The sequence below is a fragment of the Hemicordylus capensis genome, chromosome 2 (assembly GCF_027244095.1).
Source record: "Hemicordylus capensis ecotype Gifberg chromosome 2, rHemCap1.1.pri, whole genome shotgun sequence".
Taxonomy (NCBI): domain Eukaryota; kingdom Metazoa; phylum Chordata; class Lepidosauria; order Squamata; family Cordylidae; genus Hemicordylus; species Hemicordylus capensis.
In genome coordinates, this window is record NC_069658.1 from 200,365,278 (window position 1) to 200,379,345 (window position 14,068).

The 14,068-nt window shown below is 42.9% G+C and overlaps 2 protein-coding genes across 2 annotated transcripts in view; both read right to left on the reverse strand.

Moving 5' to 3' along the window:
* LOC128345188 (homeobox protein Hox-D3a-like) overlaps positions 1-4,837 on the reverse strand; it is a 42,079-nt gene extending 37,242 nt beyond the window's left edge. The window contains exon 1 of the mRNA XM_053296760.1: positions 4,784-4,837. Within this exon, the coding sequence (XP_053152735.1) occupies positions 4,784-4,810 (27 nt within the window). The 5' untranslated portion in view covers positions 4,811-4,837. The remainder of the gene's footprint in view (positions 1-4,783) is intronic.
* HOXC6 (homeobox C6) overlaps positions 1-14,068 on the reverse strand; it is a 163,812-nt gene that overhangs the window by 82,368 nt on the left and 67,376 nt on the right. The window lies entirely within an intron of this gene.

The following is a 14,068-nucleotide window of genomic DNA, read 5'->3' on the forward strand; positions in this document are numbered from 1 at the left end:
CAAACTTGGGCCCCCAGATATTGTTAGACTACAATTCCCATCATCCACAGCCACAATGGAAAGGCCCTCGTGGCTGGGGATGATGGGAGTTGTAGGTCAACAACATCTGGGGACTCAAGTTTGAGAACCCCCGTTCTATCCCATCTCAGAAGGCATACTTCAATGGTCCTTTATGACCTTTCAGTCTGTGATTTTGTGAGCAAGTCTTACAGCATATTCAGCTCACAGAGCTCTTTTTCAAAGCAGTGGCTTCAAAATGCTACTAGACAGAGAATTTGCACATATGTTGGGAGATGATACCCAGATGCAAATACTAAGCTTCAGCCATAAATAAATAAATAAATAAGCAAGCAAGCATCACCAGCTTTATTGCTTTGGAAGTGTGCAGAGCATTAGTTCTAGGTTCATATGTGTCGTCATCATTGTTTTGGTTGCTTTTTCCAGGAATGAAAATGAATACCACCCCAGTCTTTTATTCAGCTTGTACTTGAACTATGCATAATAATAATGCTTAGCATTTAGGGTGTTTAATGCATTTTATATATATTAACACCATAAACCTGATAACAAACCTGTACAATAAGGTGATGATAATAATATTGTCCCCATAAGGAGGTTGTGGTGGAGAGATAGTGGATTGTCTATGGAAGGAGTTCATGGTGGTGGTGCGATTTTAATTCCTGATTCATAATTCAGGCTCTTACATTACATTACAATCCTACACATGTCTCCTTGCAAGTAAGTCCCACTGTGTTAAATGGGACTTTTCCCAGAAAAGTGTGCACAGCATTGCAGTCTTAGAAAACATCTTGCATGCATTCTCAAGTATTTGGACATTAAAAAAAAAAAAAATCAAGTCTCATTCCCCCACTTTTCTCACAAAAGCAACCCAAAGCAGCTTACATTAAAATAGCAATAATACAATAAGAAAAACCAATAAAGCAGTGCACCAAAACAGAACAAAAAGCATAGCAGCATAACTTACACTTATGCTTCCAACAGACTAGTAAGAGATGGACTTATTGGAAATGCAATGCTTCTAGGTTTGAAATTAGATAGATGCTGATTTTCACAATATGGCTTTGAAGTTGTGCAATATTTATCTGTTTGCTATACAACTTCTTATACAGCTCATCGTTATCTTCAGCTCAAAATACATATACACACCCTTGCCAAAGTACATGTCACACAAATTCACTATAGGCAGACAGATAGCTATCGATTACACATAATAATATACCTTAAATATATACATTTAAGAATTTTTCTGGATCAGACAAGGTCCACCTAGCCCAACATTCTGTTTCCAAATGCCTCTGGGAAACTCACAAGTAGGATATGAAGGTGATGGCAATTTTCTATTATTTACCCCAAATATCTGTTATTTGGAGACATACTGCCTGTGTCTACGAAGGATCCATTTAGCTACCATGGCTAATCGCGGTTGATAGAACTACCCTCTATTAATTTATTTAATCCTCTTAAAAGGAAACCTAAGGTGGCCATCATCATATTCCATGGCAGTAAATTCCATAAGAACGATGCACTGTTAGAACTAGTACATCTATGAACGCATCTCCATATGGAACCTTGCAGGAATAGGCACACATAGATGCATTTCACCTGAAATGATCTTATAATCAAAGTACTAATGTGTGGTTAGGGATCTGATTTTGCAGCCACAAGGTTCCAAAATATGCTTCTGTCATTAAAAATACCCAGCCATTCTATCTGAAGGTAATATTTTATTACCAGTACTTACTTATCATCTGTCCCACTCAGTTACAGGCTGAATATGTAGGCCCAAAGTGTAAGAATTGCACTCATTGACCAGTGCTGATTCACTGTCAGTCCTCCTCAATAGCAGTGGCTCTGGATGATCACAGATCTTTTTCATACTGGCTATCACTATCCCTTTTCCTTATGATTGCTGGGATTGTCCATAGGTCTCATCATGCTTGCAAGACACATGCTCTGTTATTGACAGTCTTTCCTAAACACAAATCTTAAACCCTGATTCACACACATGTCTAAAAAGATGCAATGAGCACTGGGCTTTACAACCTTTGTGTACTGGACTAGGTAAATAGTTCAGTAAGTGGTGGCTGCAGTGTTTGCAGACTTAAAGCATACCTGAAAGACAATTATCAAGTCAACTATCAAGAGACAGCATAGCGTTGTGGTTAGAGTGTTGGACTACCGTAGGACCGGGAAGACCCAAGTTCAAATCCCCATACAACCATGAAACTCACTGAGTGACTCTAGGCCAGTCATGTCTCTCTCAGCCTAACCTACCTTACAGGGTTGTTGTGAGGATAGATATATATTGGTTAATAACCATGTACACGGCTCTGAGCTCCTTGGAGGAAGAGCGGGATATAAATGTAAAAATCAAATCAAATCAATCAATAAATACCTTGTCTTGAAAACTGGAGATTTCGCATCTTCCCTAGACTGTTCAGAAACTATTGCCCCACACTCCTTGAATCTATATTTCTGAAGTTAAATACAAGGTAAAAAAATTGTGGGCTCCCTCTTCTCCCCACTGAGTTTCTGGGAGCTTTCTTCCTTTTCTTTAGGCCAGTAGTTGTCAAAACAGGTTCCTCAGAAGCTTAGCCAATGCTCCTCAATGAGAAGTTTAGTAACGGCAAAGAGCTTATCCACCATTTGTGACCTTTCCCAGAAAAGCATGACTCCAGGAGAATGCTGGGCATGTCCTAAGGAGCACCACTGAATGCAGCAATGACAAAGCCTAAAAGGTCCGGCTGGAGTTTTATGGAGACAAAGAGGCTGTTCTCAGGAGCAGCCTGGACTAGGCTGCTCGTGTGGAATGCCAGGAGCCACATGGATGCCGGTGCTCCCACCCAGCCTAACCCGCTCCCAAGCCTGGCTCTTAGCCAAGGTTAAGGGAACAAGTACTCCCTTAACCTGGCTGCAGGGATTGCGGGGGTCTCCTCGGGCTCCATGGAGACAGGTGCCTAGAGCGCCCAGAGATGGGGCAATCCCCCAAGCAGTGTTCTCTCTAATTTTCTTTCATCTGTGTGCAGAATGGGTTTTGTTCTGGGTGGACGTGTGTCAAAGCAGTGTGCGCGCACCTGCATTCAGAGTGGGGCCTTCCTGATTCAGTCTGAGCGGGATCTAAAATTAACTGAGCGGACATCACTCTCGTTACACAGTGCCTTGTGGGATATCCGGAGGCTGGGAAAATGAGTCCCAACCTCTGTTGATCCATCCTGCTCCCAGCAGCTTGGGTTGTGTGGAAACGTGGCTCGCGTGCTGAAGCAACTAACATCGATCATCATGGGGAAGGTATGTTGAACCCTGCCTTCCCTCCCACCCACCCACCCAATCGGCCGCCCACACGGTCCTGTGAAGACAAAAGGGGTTTCCCAGACCATGTCCAAGAATCCTCTGCAAAGCACAATAGTTCTCTGGTAGATGTGCAGGAGGTTTATAGAAAGACATGCCTATATGGACATGGTTCTATGAGGGCAGGAACTTTAATAACAAGCCATGTTCATGGGTAACCACCTGAGAAGCCCATATATGCTACTTTGAGTTCCATAACGAAGGAAAGGTAGAATATAAATAAATTAAAATTACATTCATTGTGCTTTTCCTTAATTTTGATTGCAATTTCTTTGGAATAAGGACTTGTCTCGTAACTCTGCAAACACCACCTATAGTTGACACTCCCTCGATATAACGAACAGTATGTTAGCAGTAATGCAGAAGACCTCCTTGCTGACTTCCTCAAAAGATACGGTTCATCTCATTTAAAGAGCATGGGTGAACCAGTGCTGAACCATACTCCAAGGGACCACATCACTCTAATCCATATGCCACACCCTTGCCTCTGCCTTTACCAACAAAGCTATACAGAAGCCAGCTATGCAAACACTGCACAGAAGCAAGCACCTTTCTCTTAGCTGTCATATAATTAAAAATAAATAATCAAACTCTGAAGTTCAGAGGTATGTGTGGCAACTCTGCTTCTTATGCTGGAGAGGCTGCTAATATTTGTAAAACTCTCTATGGACAGGAATGTAGCCATTGTTCTTCTGTTACACAGTGAAGGTCTACTCTCTAAGGAACTGTCAGAGAATGCAGCAAGGACCCTTGTCTGGCTAGAGCTTTGTATTGTAGCATGCTTAGCCTAATGGAAAATCCTACTTCTGTTCTCAGTAGACACAGCATGCTAGTCCTCATGATGTCTGCAGCAGACAATATAGAAAACAACTTTCTATACCTGTTATATATGTCACATGTTCTTTGTGCTTGTGTAAACTACACTCATTTGTACTATTACATGAAACCAGTATATGTGCGTTTAGGATAAAACTACTATCCCCTCTTTTTTTGCCCCTAGTAAGACTTGTGTGCCTTTAACACCTGCATGGCTGGCAGAAATTCAACAGATAAAGTTTTTTAAAAACACCTCTGCTTATCCATGCATTCTAGGGAAATCCTCTGCCTGCCTGCTTTTGTGTGTGTGTGTGTGTGTGTTTTAACAGTATTGACATGCTACATTCACTGCCAACACACAAAGTGACAAACAGGCAATGAAGAATAAACCCTAATATGCGCGCGCGCGCACACACACTTTTCAATATATCAGCACATAAAACCAAAAATTTTAAAGGTGAAAATAGGTCAACATTACAGACATACTAAATCTCCACATTTAACAGTTCCACAACCAGTCAGCAACTCAGCAGTCAAAAAATGACTTCCTGTACAAAAAGGTCTTGTCTCAAAGCTGAAAGGACAGAAGTGTCATCACCTTATAAGCCTCCTGGGGAATAGTCATCCAAAGTGTGGGTTCAACTGCAGAAAATTCCCCGTCCTGTGCCCTTGCAGAACCATCTTGTCTTAAGCTTCAGTCCTATTCACACTTGCCTGAGAGTAAGCCTCACTGAACACAGTGGGGTTTTCTGTTGAGTAAACATGCATAGGGTTGCACTATAGTCATCTAAACACTAAAGCAAGGCCTCACCTTCAGATCTAGGCCCAGGTTGCTATAGGCTTGAAAGGTAAGTACATTGGTACCTTTAACTGGACCTGAAAGCTAATAGGCACTCAGTGGAGTTGTGAGTGGTAACATTACATATGATCTCCCACATGATTCAAGCTGGCAATCAGAGAAGCTGTTGAATTCTGCACATGCTGCAGATTCCAAACCATCTTCAAGGGCAGGCCCATGCAGAGTACATTGCTATAACCTGTTATGCAGGTATTAAAGACACTGGAGCCTTGAGGGGGAGAAGTGGAAACATTTGCCATGGGAGTAAAGTGAGCAGAGAATCTTATGTGATCATCTCCATCTCCAGAGCTTTACTTCCTGGCCACAGATGAGCTGTTTACACCATACTTCCTCTCCAGAGCTTATATTAAAAATACAAAGCAGTGTGAGAACTTGAAGAAGTAAGAAAAAGACTGAAGGTGGGGAAGCCATGAGAATGTCCATAAAGTATATTACCTTTTACAAAAATGGTTTTTAAACTTCCTCCCCCTTCCTATAGTACATTCCCAAGTATGAAAGCCAGAGAAAGAACTGAGTTATTCTGTTGTTGCATCTGGCAAAGTAGGTTGTCTGCAAAAGCTTATGTCACAATACATGTCTATGTTCATAGATGTAATAGGACTCTCTGAGGCTAAAAAAACATACCTGCCAACATGTCCCTATTTTCCAATTCACCAGAAAAAAATTATTCATGGTGTGGAGAAACTGGATAGAGAGACACCTTTGTCCTTCTCTCACAACCCTAGAAGCAGGAGTTATTCAATGAAAATGACTGGCAGGAGACTTCTAACAATGTAAGAAACTCATATACTTCTTCATACAGCACATAATTGAACCATGGAATTTCCTGCCACAAACTGGGGTGATGGTTCAGGTGGTTTTAAGAAGGGATTGGACAAATTCATGGAAGTCAAAGCTATCAAACTGGCTTCTAGTCCTCACTATGAAAGGCTACCTGTAAGTTCAGAGGCCGTATGCATCTGATGCCAGTTACAGGGGAGTAACAGCAGGAGAGGGGGCATCTGCCATCATCTCCTGCTCAGGGGCGTAGCAAGGTTGGAGGAGGCCCAGAGACAAGATTTTAAAATGGGCTCCTCGCTGATATACACACACACAAACACACTTCACAATAGATCGTGCACTCACACTCACATCCCCATTATGAATACGGTGAATATCTAGTTCACATTGAATCTAGTTTTTTTACTCTCTGCTCCTGCCGATCTCCAAGAGACTCAACATAATTCATAGGGGGTGCAACATGGGCGGGTGGGGAGTCATGTGATGTGCTTCTGGGGGGCCCCTTGAGGCAGTGGGGCCCCAAGATGACTGCCTCCCCTTGCCTAATGGTAGTTACTCCCCTGCTCCTGCTTGTGGGCTTCCCAGAGGCATCTGGTGGACTATTGTGGGGAATAGTGTGCTGGATTATAGGTCCTGATTTGATCCAGCAGAGTTCTTAACTGCTTTTACTCTGGTATAGAGTGTCTTCTCTTCCCCCAGAAGTCTATGCATATCACACAGATACCTCTTAATGTCTGTAATGTATAGCAATCCCCCACCCCCCACTGTTATTGACACATCTAGGAAGTTCACTGAAAATTAATAACGTGAAACGTTATTACTGTTGATATCCTATTTTTCTACAGAAATTGTACTCGAGGCAGCTCACAATCGTAATACAGAACAAAATCCCAAATATAGCCAACAATGCATTATTTTAAATAGCAGCAGTTTAACACACTATAAAATGGCAATATCAATTAAAAAGCATGCTGTAACAAAAGAGTCTTCACTGCTTGTCTGCCAAAGGGCAAGCAGTGATGGGCCCAGGTGTACCTCCTTAAGGAGGCTGTTCCACATTCTTAATTTCAATATATTAAGAATAAGATTAAGATGAAAACATTAAGATTTTGTGTGGGTATTCTGGGGTAAGCCTGAAAGTAGGAAGGTAAGGGATAAAGAGATGTATGTCTGAAGAAGTGGAAGGGGCTGAGATGGGTTAGAGGGTACGGGGGAGGATTTCTTTTAAAGTGAATTATCCTCAGCAAGGCCATGGAGGTGTTTGCATTTGTGTGTATAAGATCAGATCAGATCTTTATTACTGTCCCAGATGAGCATTAATACATGTATATAACACATATATAACAGTATACATATCCACCCATACCAAAATACGGTGGGTGTTCAACCAATATGTATACAGTTCTTACCTAGTATATATCTTCTAATTCAGCATATATAATGAGGTTGTTCACACAACCAGGTGAGTGGGGCGGCAGGCGGGTGGGTGGAGGGGAAGGCTGGTTGAACTTACCTTCTCCCCTGCTAGACAAACAATGGCATGTTTCTGGGAACACGGACCACACTCCCCGATGAGCAACTCTATATGGCGCAGCGTGAAGCTCCAGAGACCGGGTTGGCCTCCGGGGATCCCACAATGCACTGCACAACATGCACAATGTATTGGGGGATTCCCTCGAGAGATGGACTGTAGGCAGGGCTGTCCTTAGGACATGGCAAGCAGGGCAACCACCCCAGGCCCCACTCTTTTAGCCCCCATTAGAATTAACTGGAAGGGGGCCCCCACACGGGCTGATTTGCCCCAGGCCCTGCACCCCACCAGAGCTCTCTGAGGACGGCCCTGACTCTAGGCTCCTGTCCGTCTCTGTGTACAGCTGGGCTGGAAGCAGTCTGAACTCACACATGAGCAGGAAGCCCTGGTTAAGGGAACACTCACTCCCTTAACCTTGGCTAACAGCCAGCCTGCCCCTGCTAACTGGGCAAAGAGGCACCTTTTACCATGGTGATTCTCTTTATTTAGCAGGGGGAGAGTAACTGGCCCGGTCCACCTCCAGCACAGTACCTCCAGTGACTGTTGCTGGTGTGTGTCTTCTGTTTCTTTTTAGAATGTGAGCCCTTTGGGGACAGGGAGCCATCTTATTTATTTGTTTGTTATTTCTCTGTGTAAACCGCCCTGAGCCATTTTTGGAAGGGCGGTATAGAAATCGAATTAATAATAATAATAATAATAATAATAATAATAATAATAATAATCTGAACGATCTGAAGTTGTATGGAAAGACCTAGTCAGAAATCGAATCACTGCTAAACACTGTCCGTATATTCAGTAGCGATATAGCAATGGAGTTTGGACTAGACAAGTGTGCTGCATTAATAATGAACGGAGGGAAAATAACAAAAACAGAAGCAATAGAACTGCCCAATGGAAGCAACATCAAGAACCTGGAAGAGAAAGAACATTACAAATACTTGGGCATTCTCCAGGCTGATAACATTGCACACACTGAAGTTAAAAGAAAAATTGGAAGTGAATAATACATCAGGAGAGTTAGAAAAATCCTAAAGTCCAAACTCAATGGCGGGAACACCATACAAGCCATAAACACCTGGGCTATACCTGTTATCAGGTACACTGCAGGAATAATAGACTGGACCCAGGCAGAGCTAGAGACGTTAGATCGTAAGACCAGGAAAATAATGACCATCAATCATGCTCTGCACCCCCGCACTGATGTCGATAGGCTATACCTCCCTCGCAGCTCAGGTGGAAGAGGAATGCTGAAAGTCCATCAAACAGTAGAGGAGGAGAAAAGAGGCCTAGAAGAATATATAAAGCACAGTGAAGAAGATGCACTTAAAATGGTCAATAATGCGAAACTATTCAACACCAATGAAACAAAGCAGGCCTACAAGAAAGAACAAGTCAAGAACCGAGCAGAAAAATGGAAAAATAAGCCACTGCATGGTCAATATTTGTACAACATAAAAGGAAAATCAGACATCACCAAGACCTGGCAATGGCTTAAGAATGGCAACTTGAAGAAAGAAACAGAGGGTTTAATACTGGCTGCACAAGAACAGGCACTAAGAACAAATGCAATAAGAGCAAAAGTAGAAAAACCAACAACGAACAGCAAGTGGACCACCTAATCAGCTGTTGTAAAAAGATTGCACAGACTGACTACAAACAAAAGCATGACAAAGTAGCAGGGATGATAGACTGGAACATCTGCAAACAATACAAGCTACCTGTAGCCAAAAATTGGTGGGACCATAAAATTGAAAACGTTGAAGAAAATGAAGATGTAAAAATATTATGGGACTTCCGACTACAAACAGACAAACATCTGCCACACAATACACCAGATATAACTGTAGTCGAGAAGAAAGAAAAACAAGTCAAAATAATCGACATAGTAATACCAGGGGATAGCAGAATAGAAGAAAAAGAAATAGGAAAAATAACAGAATACAAAGATCTACAAATTGAAATTGAAAGGCTGTGGCAGAAAAAGACCAAAATAATCCCAGTGGTAATTGGCGCCCTGGGTGCAGTTCCAAAAGACCTTGAAGAGCACCTCAACACCATAGGGGCCACAGAAATCACCACCAGCCAATTACAAAAAGCAGCTTTACTGGGAACAGCCTATATTCTGCGACGATATCTATAACAACAGCAACAACATTGACAATAAAATTCAGCCATCCCAGGTCCTTGGGAAGGACTCGATGTCTGGATAAAACAAACCAGTCAATAACACCTGTCTGACTGTGTAAAATAAAAATAATTTTAAAAGCCAGGCTCAGCAGCACTGCCCTGCTGGGATCAGGTCTAATCCCAGTGGTTCTCATGAACAGTCTAACCCAGGCTGGGTTTCCCTAGCTTGGGTTAGGCTATGTGAAAGAACAGCCGCAATAACGATCCTAGTAAAACCATCTATTTAAGCTATTTATCTAACAATCTAATCCAATTTTATGTTTATAGATTCTCACATCATAAACAAGGAGAGAGATGGAGGAACTGTGAGGGGTGAGGAAGAGGCTTAAAATCAGAAGGTAGCAAAAAGACGGAGAAAATAACCAGGATGCAGAAGCAATAGAGTGCTGTGCTTGCCCCATATGTCCCAACCTGGACCTTAAGATCTTCGTCAGAGGCCCTCCTCCAAGTGCCCCTGCCAAACGAGGTGAGGTGGGCAGCTACCAGGGAGGAGGCCTTTTCAGTGATTGCACCCCATTTTTAGAATAGCCTCTCCAGTTATGTTCACCTGGCTTCATCACTTTGTTCTTTACATAGGTGAAGACGTTTTTGTTCACTCAGGCCTTTTAAATTTTGATTTTAACTGATTTTTAAAGAGTTTTAAATGGTTTTTTATTGTATTTTGTATCCCCCCCCCTTTGGCCTGTTATGATTTACTGCATTATGTGTTTTTATTTCATGTTTTAATGCTGTGTTGTAAACCACCCAGAGAACAATTTGTTATGGAACAGCTAACAAATAAAGTCATTCATTCATTCATTATCTATATATTTAATTCTCCTAGATGTACCCATCGCTAATCCCATGTGTGGCAGCTCTCACAAGAGTTTGTGAGCAGCTGCGGATAGGGTAGTGATGGGGAGAAAATAGGAATAATGGCCGGCAACCACAGGTGGCAGCGGGCCAGCCCAGCCGCCAGGAGAAGAAGGTGGCGGGCTGGCCCAGCTGCCTGGAGGAGAAGGAAGTGGGCCGGGCCGGCTGTCAGGAGGAGGCGGCCGCTGCCAGGAGTTGGTGGGCGGGTGGGAGGAGCCAGAAACTGCAGCAGGGAGAAGCAGAAGGATGGAGAAGCAGGTGGGCCAGCCAGAAAGCCGGGCGGGCGGGCCGGCAGGTGGGTGGGAGAAAAAGGCAGCAGTGGTGGGTGGGTCGGCTGGAGGCGCAGATGTTATGCGCCCAGCCCAACTAGTTGTTGTTGTTGTTGTTATGCATGTTCTTACATGCATAACATGTAACATATAACATATATATATGCTTACATGTGTGAATGGACCAGGACAGATGTAATACCACAAAACTTTCACATAAGTTCAGACAGACAACCTTTAGGTGGAGTCTGTTGTTCACACATTGCGTTGCTGCTCATCTGGGGTATAGTCAGCAGAGCCAGCATGGTGTAGTGGTTAGAGTGCTGGACTAGGACCGGGGAGACCCGAGTTCAAATCCCCATTCAGCCATGAAAACTTGCTGGGTGACTCTGGGCCAATCACTTCTCTCTCAGCCTAGCCTACTTCACAGGGTTGTTGTGAAAGAGAACCTTAAGTATGTAGTACACCGCTCTGGGCTCCTTGGAGGAAGAGCAGGATATCAATGTAATAATAATAATAATAATAATAATAATAATAGTCATCATGCAAAGAAATCAAGTGACACAAAACATACATGTGTGCCAGCAGAACAAAGTTAAATGAAAAGAGGGAGAGTTAAGGGGGAGCAAGGAAGTGCACCTATTGGCATTGAGCAATGATGTACTGCATTTTTTTAAACAAAAGGGTGATTTCAACTGGTACCCTCCCTTGTCACAGATTGTCAAAACTTACTCCCTTCCTTTGTGATGGATAACTTACTTCGTGAATGACCCCAACAGTAAACGCAGAGTGAGCCTGATCAAATGGTCCTATAAATAGCATGGACATAGTTTTCCTAGTGTTGGTGGGTGGGAAGACCTGCTCCTGTGTCTTAACAAAAGGTTGACACAGATCAAACTTTTCCTGACATGAAAATAAGTGGCTGAGAAAGCACCTCACCTGTTCAGTTGCTGTATGTCAAGACAGTAAAGGCATAAGATCAGGGTCAGTAAAAAGATCAGCTACTATATTCCCCACTACACCTGGATCCTTACAGCATACTGGCTTACATCAACTTCCACCCAAACTCAGACTTCATCTGTGGTAAACAAGATGTTTAGTGAAACTGTCTCTAAATTGGCTTAAGCATGCAATTATCCTACACTGCATCTCCCATCCCCCACCACAGAGGTGCCAGGTCCTGATCTTGAGATGATCTCTGTACCTTAATGAGATTTGGAAAGGGGGCAACTTCAACAGAACCTTGCAGTATACAAGCCCATCTCAGGAGTCAGGACTTCTTGGCAACCCTGTTAGTAGCACAGGAGGGGAAAGGTGTACAGCAGCTGTACACCAGCAATGTAACAGTCATTCCTTCTCCTCAGGAAGTTCTGAAATACGGCCTTTAGAATCTCTAAGGAAGACTTGTTAGCAACTTCACCAACCTGAAATGCCCAGAATTAATTTTGGGGAGCCAGGTTGACTGTTAAGCCACCTAATGGTGCAGTGACAAAATGACTTGACTAGCAAGCCAGAGGCTGCCGATTCAAATCCCTGTTGGTACCTATATTGGGTAGCAGCGATATAGGAAGATGCTGGCAATCTGGAAGACCTGGCAATGGCTTAAGAATGGCAACTTGAAGAAAGAAACAGAGGGTTTAATACTGGCTGCACAAGAATAGGCACTAAAAACAAATGCAATAAGAGCAAAAGTCGAAAAACCAACAACGAACAGCAAGTGCCACCTTTGTAAGGAAGCAGATGAAAGAGTGGACCACCTAATCAGCTGTTGTAAAAAGATTGCACAGACTGACTACAAACAAAGGCATGACAAGGTAGCAGGGATGATACACGGGAACATCTGCAAAAAATACAAGCTACCTGTAGCCAAAGATTGGTGGGACCATAAAATTGAAAAAGTTGAAGAAAATGAAGATGCAAAAATATTATGGGACTTCCGACTACAAACAGACAAACATCTGCCACACAATACACAAGATATCACTGTAGTCGAGAAGAAAGAAAAACAAGTCAAAATAATCGACATAGCAATACCAGGGGATAGCAGAATAGAAGAAAAAGAAATAGGAAAAATCACCAAATACAAAGATCTACAAATTGAAATTGAAAGGCTGTGGCAGAAGAAGATCCAAATCATCCCAGTGGTAATTGGCGCCCTGGGTGCAATCCCAAAACAACTTGAAGAGCACCTCAACACCACAGGGGCCACAGAAATCACCACCAGCCAATTACAAAAAGCAGTTTTACTGGGAACAGCCTATATTCTGCGACAATATCTATAACAGCAGCAACAACTTTGATAATAAAATTCAGCCATCCCAGGTCCTTGGGAAGGACTCGATGTCTGGATAAAACAAACCAGTCAATAACACCTGCCTGACTGTGTAAACAAGAAATAATAATAATGGTAAACCCCTCCTGTATTCTACCAAAGACAACCACAGGACTCTGTGGTTGCAAGGAGTCCACAACAACTAGAAGGCACACTTTGCCTTTAGGTTGTTATTAATTATTATTATTGTTGTTATTTATTATTATTATTATTATTATTATTATTAGTAGTAGTAGTAGTAGTAGTAGTAGTAGTAGTAGTATTTATTTTATTTCTATATCTCCTGTCCAAAAATGGCTCAGGGCAGTTTACACAGAGAAATAAAAAATAAATAAGATGGTTGACTGTTAATATATATAAAACCTACAGTCAGTAGTGTTGATTCAGCCAGAAGGAGAGACAACATAATCTGTGTGGGAAGGAAAAGCACTCTTCACATTCTCAGAGGAGTTTACATCTTTATTACTAGACATGTTCAAAGACTGGGTCTGGGACTGATGGCAGGGAATTGAAATGGATCCCACCTTTTGAGATCTGGTTTTTCTAAATTAGGTTTTGGGGTGTGTTTTTGTTTTTTGTTCTTGGGTGTTTTTTTTTTTTTTTAAAAATCCTCTGCCTCCATGTCCTTAAATCCAGCCGTACTTTCAGGATTTGCTCCATGACTGGACTCTGTCCACAGGCCGAGTTCCATGAAGCCCTCCTATTCTTGCGTGTGTCTCCCATGGAGGAAAAGGCGGGGAAAGCAAGCAAGCTGGCGTAGTTACAGAGTCAATCCATAATGGAGGGCTTGAGCTCTCCCACTGGTGAAAATTGAATTGCTTAGAGGAGCAATGTACTAAAGGGAGGGGAGAGGAGGGGAGGGTGGGGGGAGAGGCTACTCCACTAGCCAGTGACCTCTGAGTGCCCTCACTTAACGAATTCAGATAGACAAAGCCACAGACGGGGGCGGGGGAGAAGAAGAGGATGGCTGCAGCATCTCTGACCCCGAAGAGTAACCGTTAAGGAGGCCGGCCATTACTTTTGCCGGAGAAAACCGAACACCGGCTGAGAGGGGCGAGCAGAAGCCTTGCTGA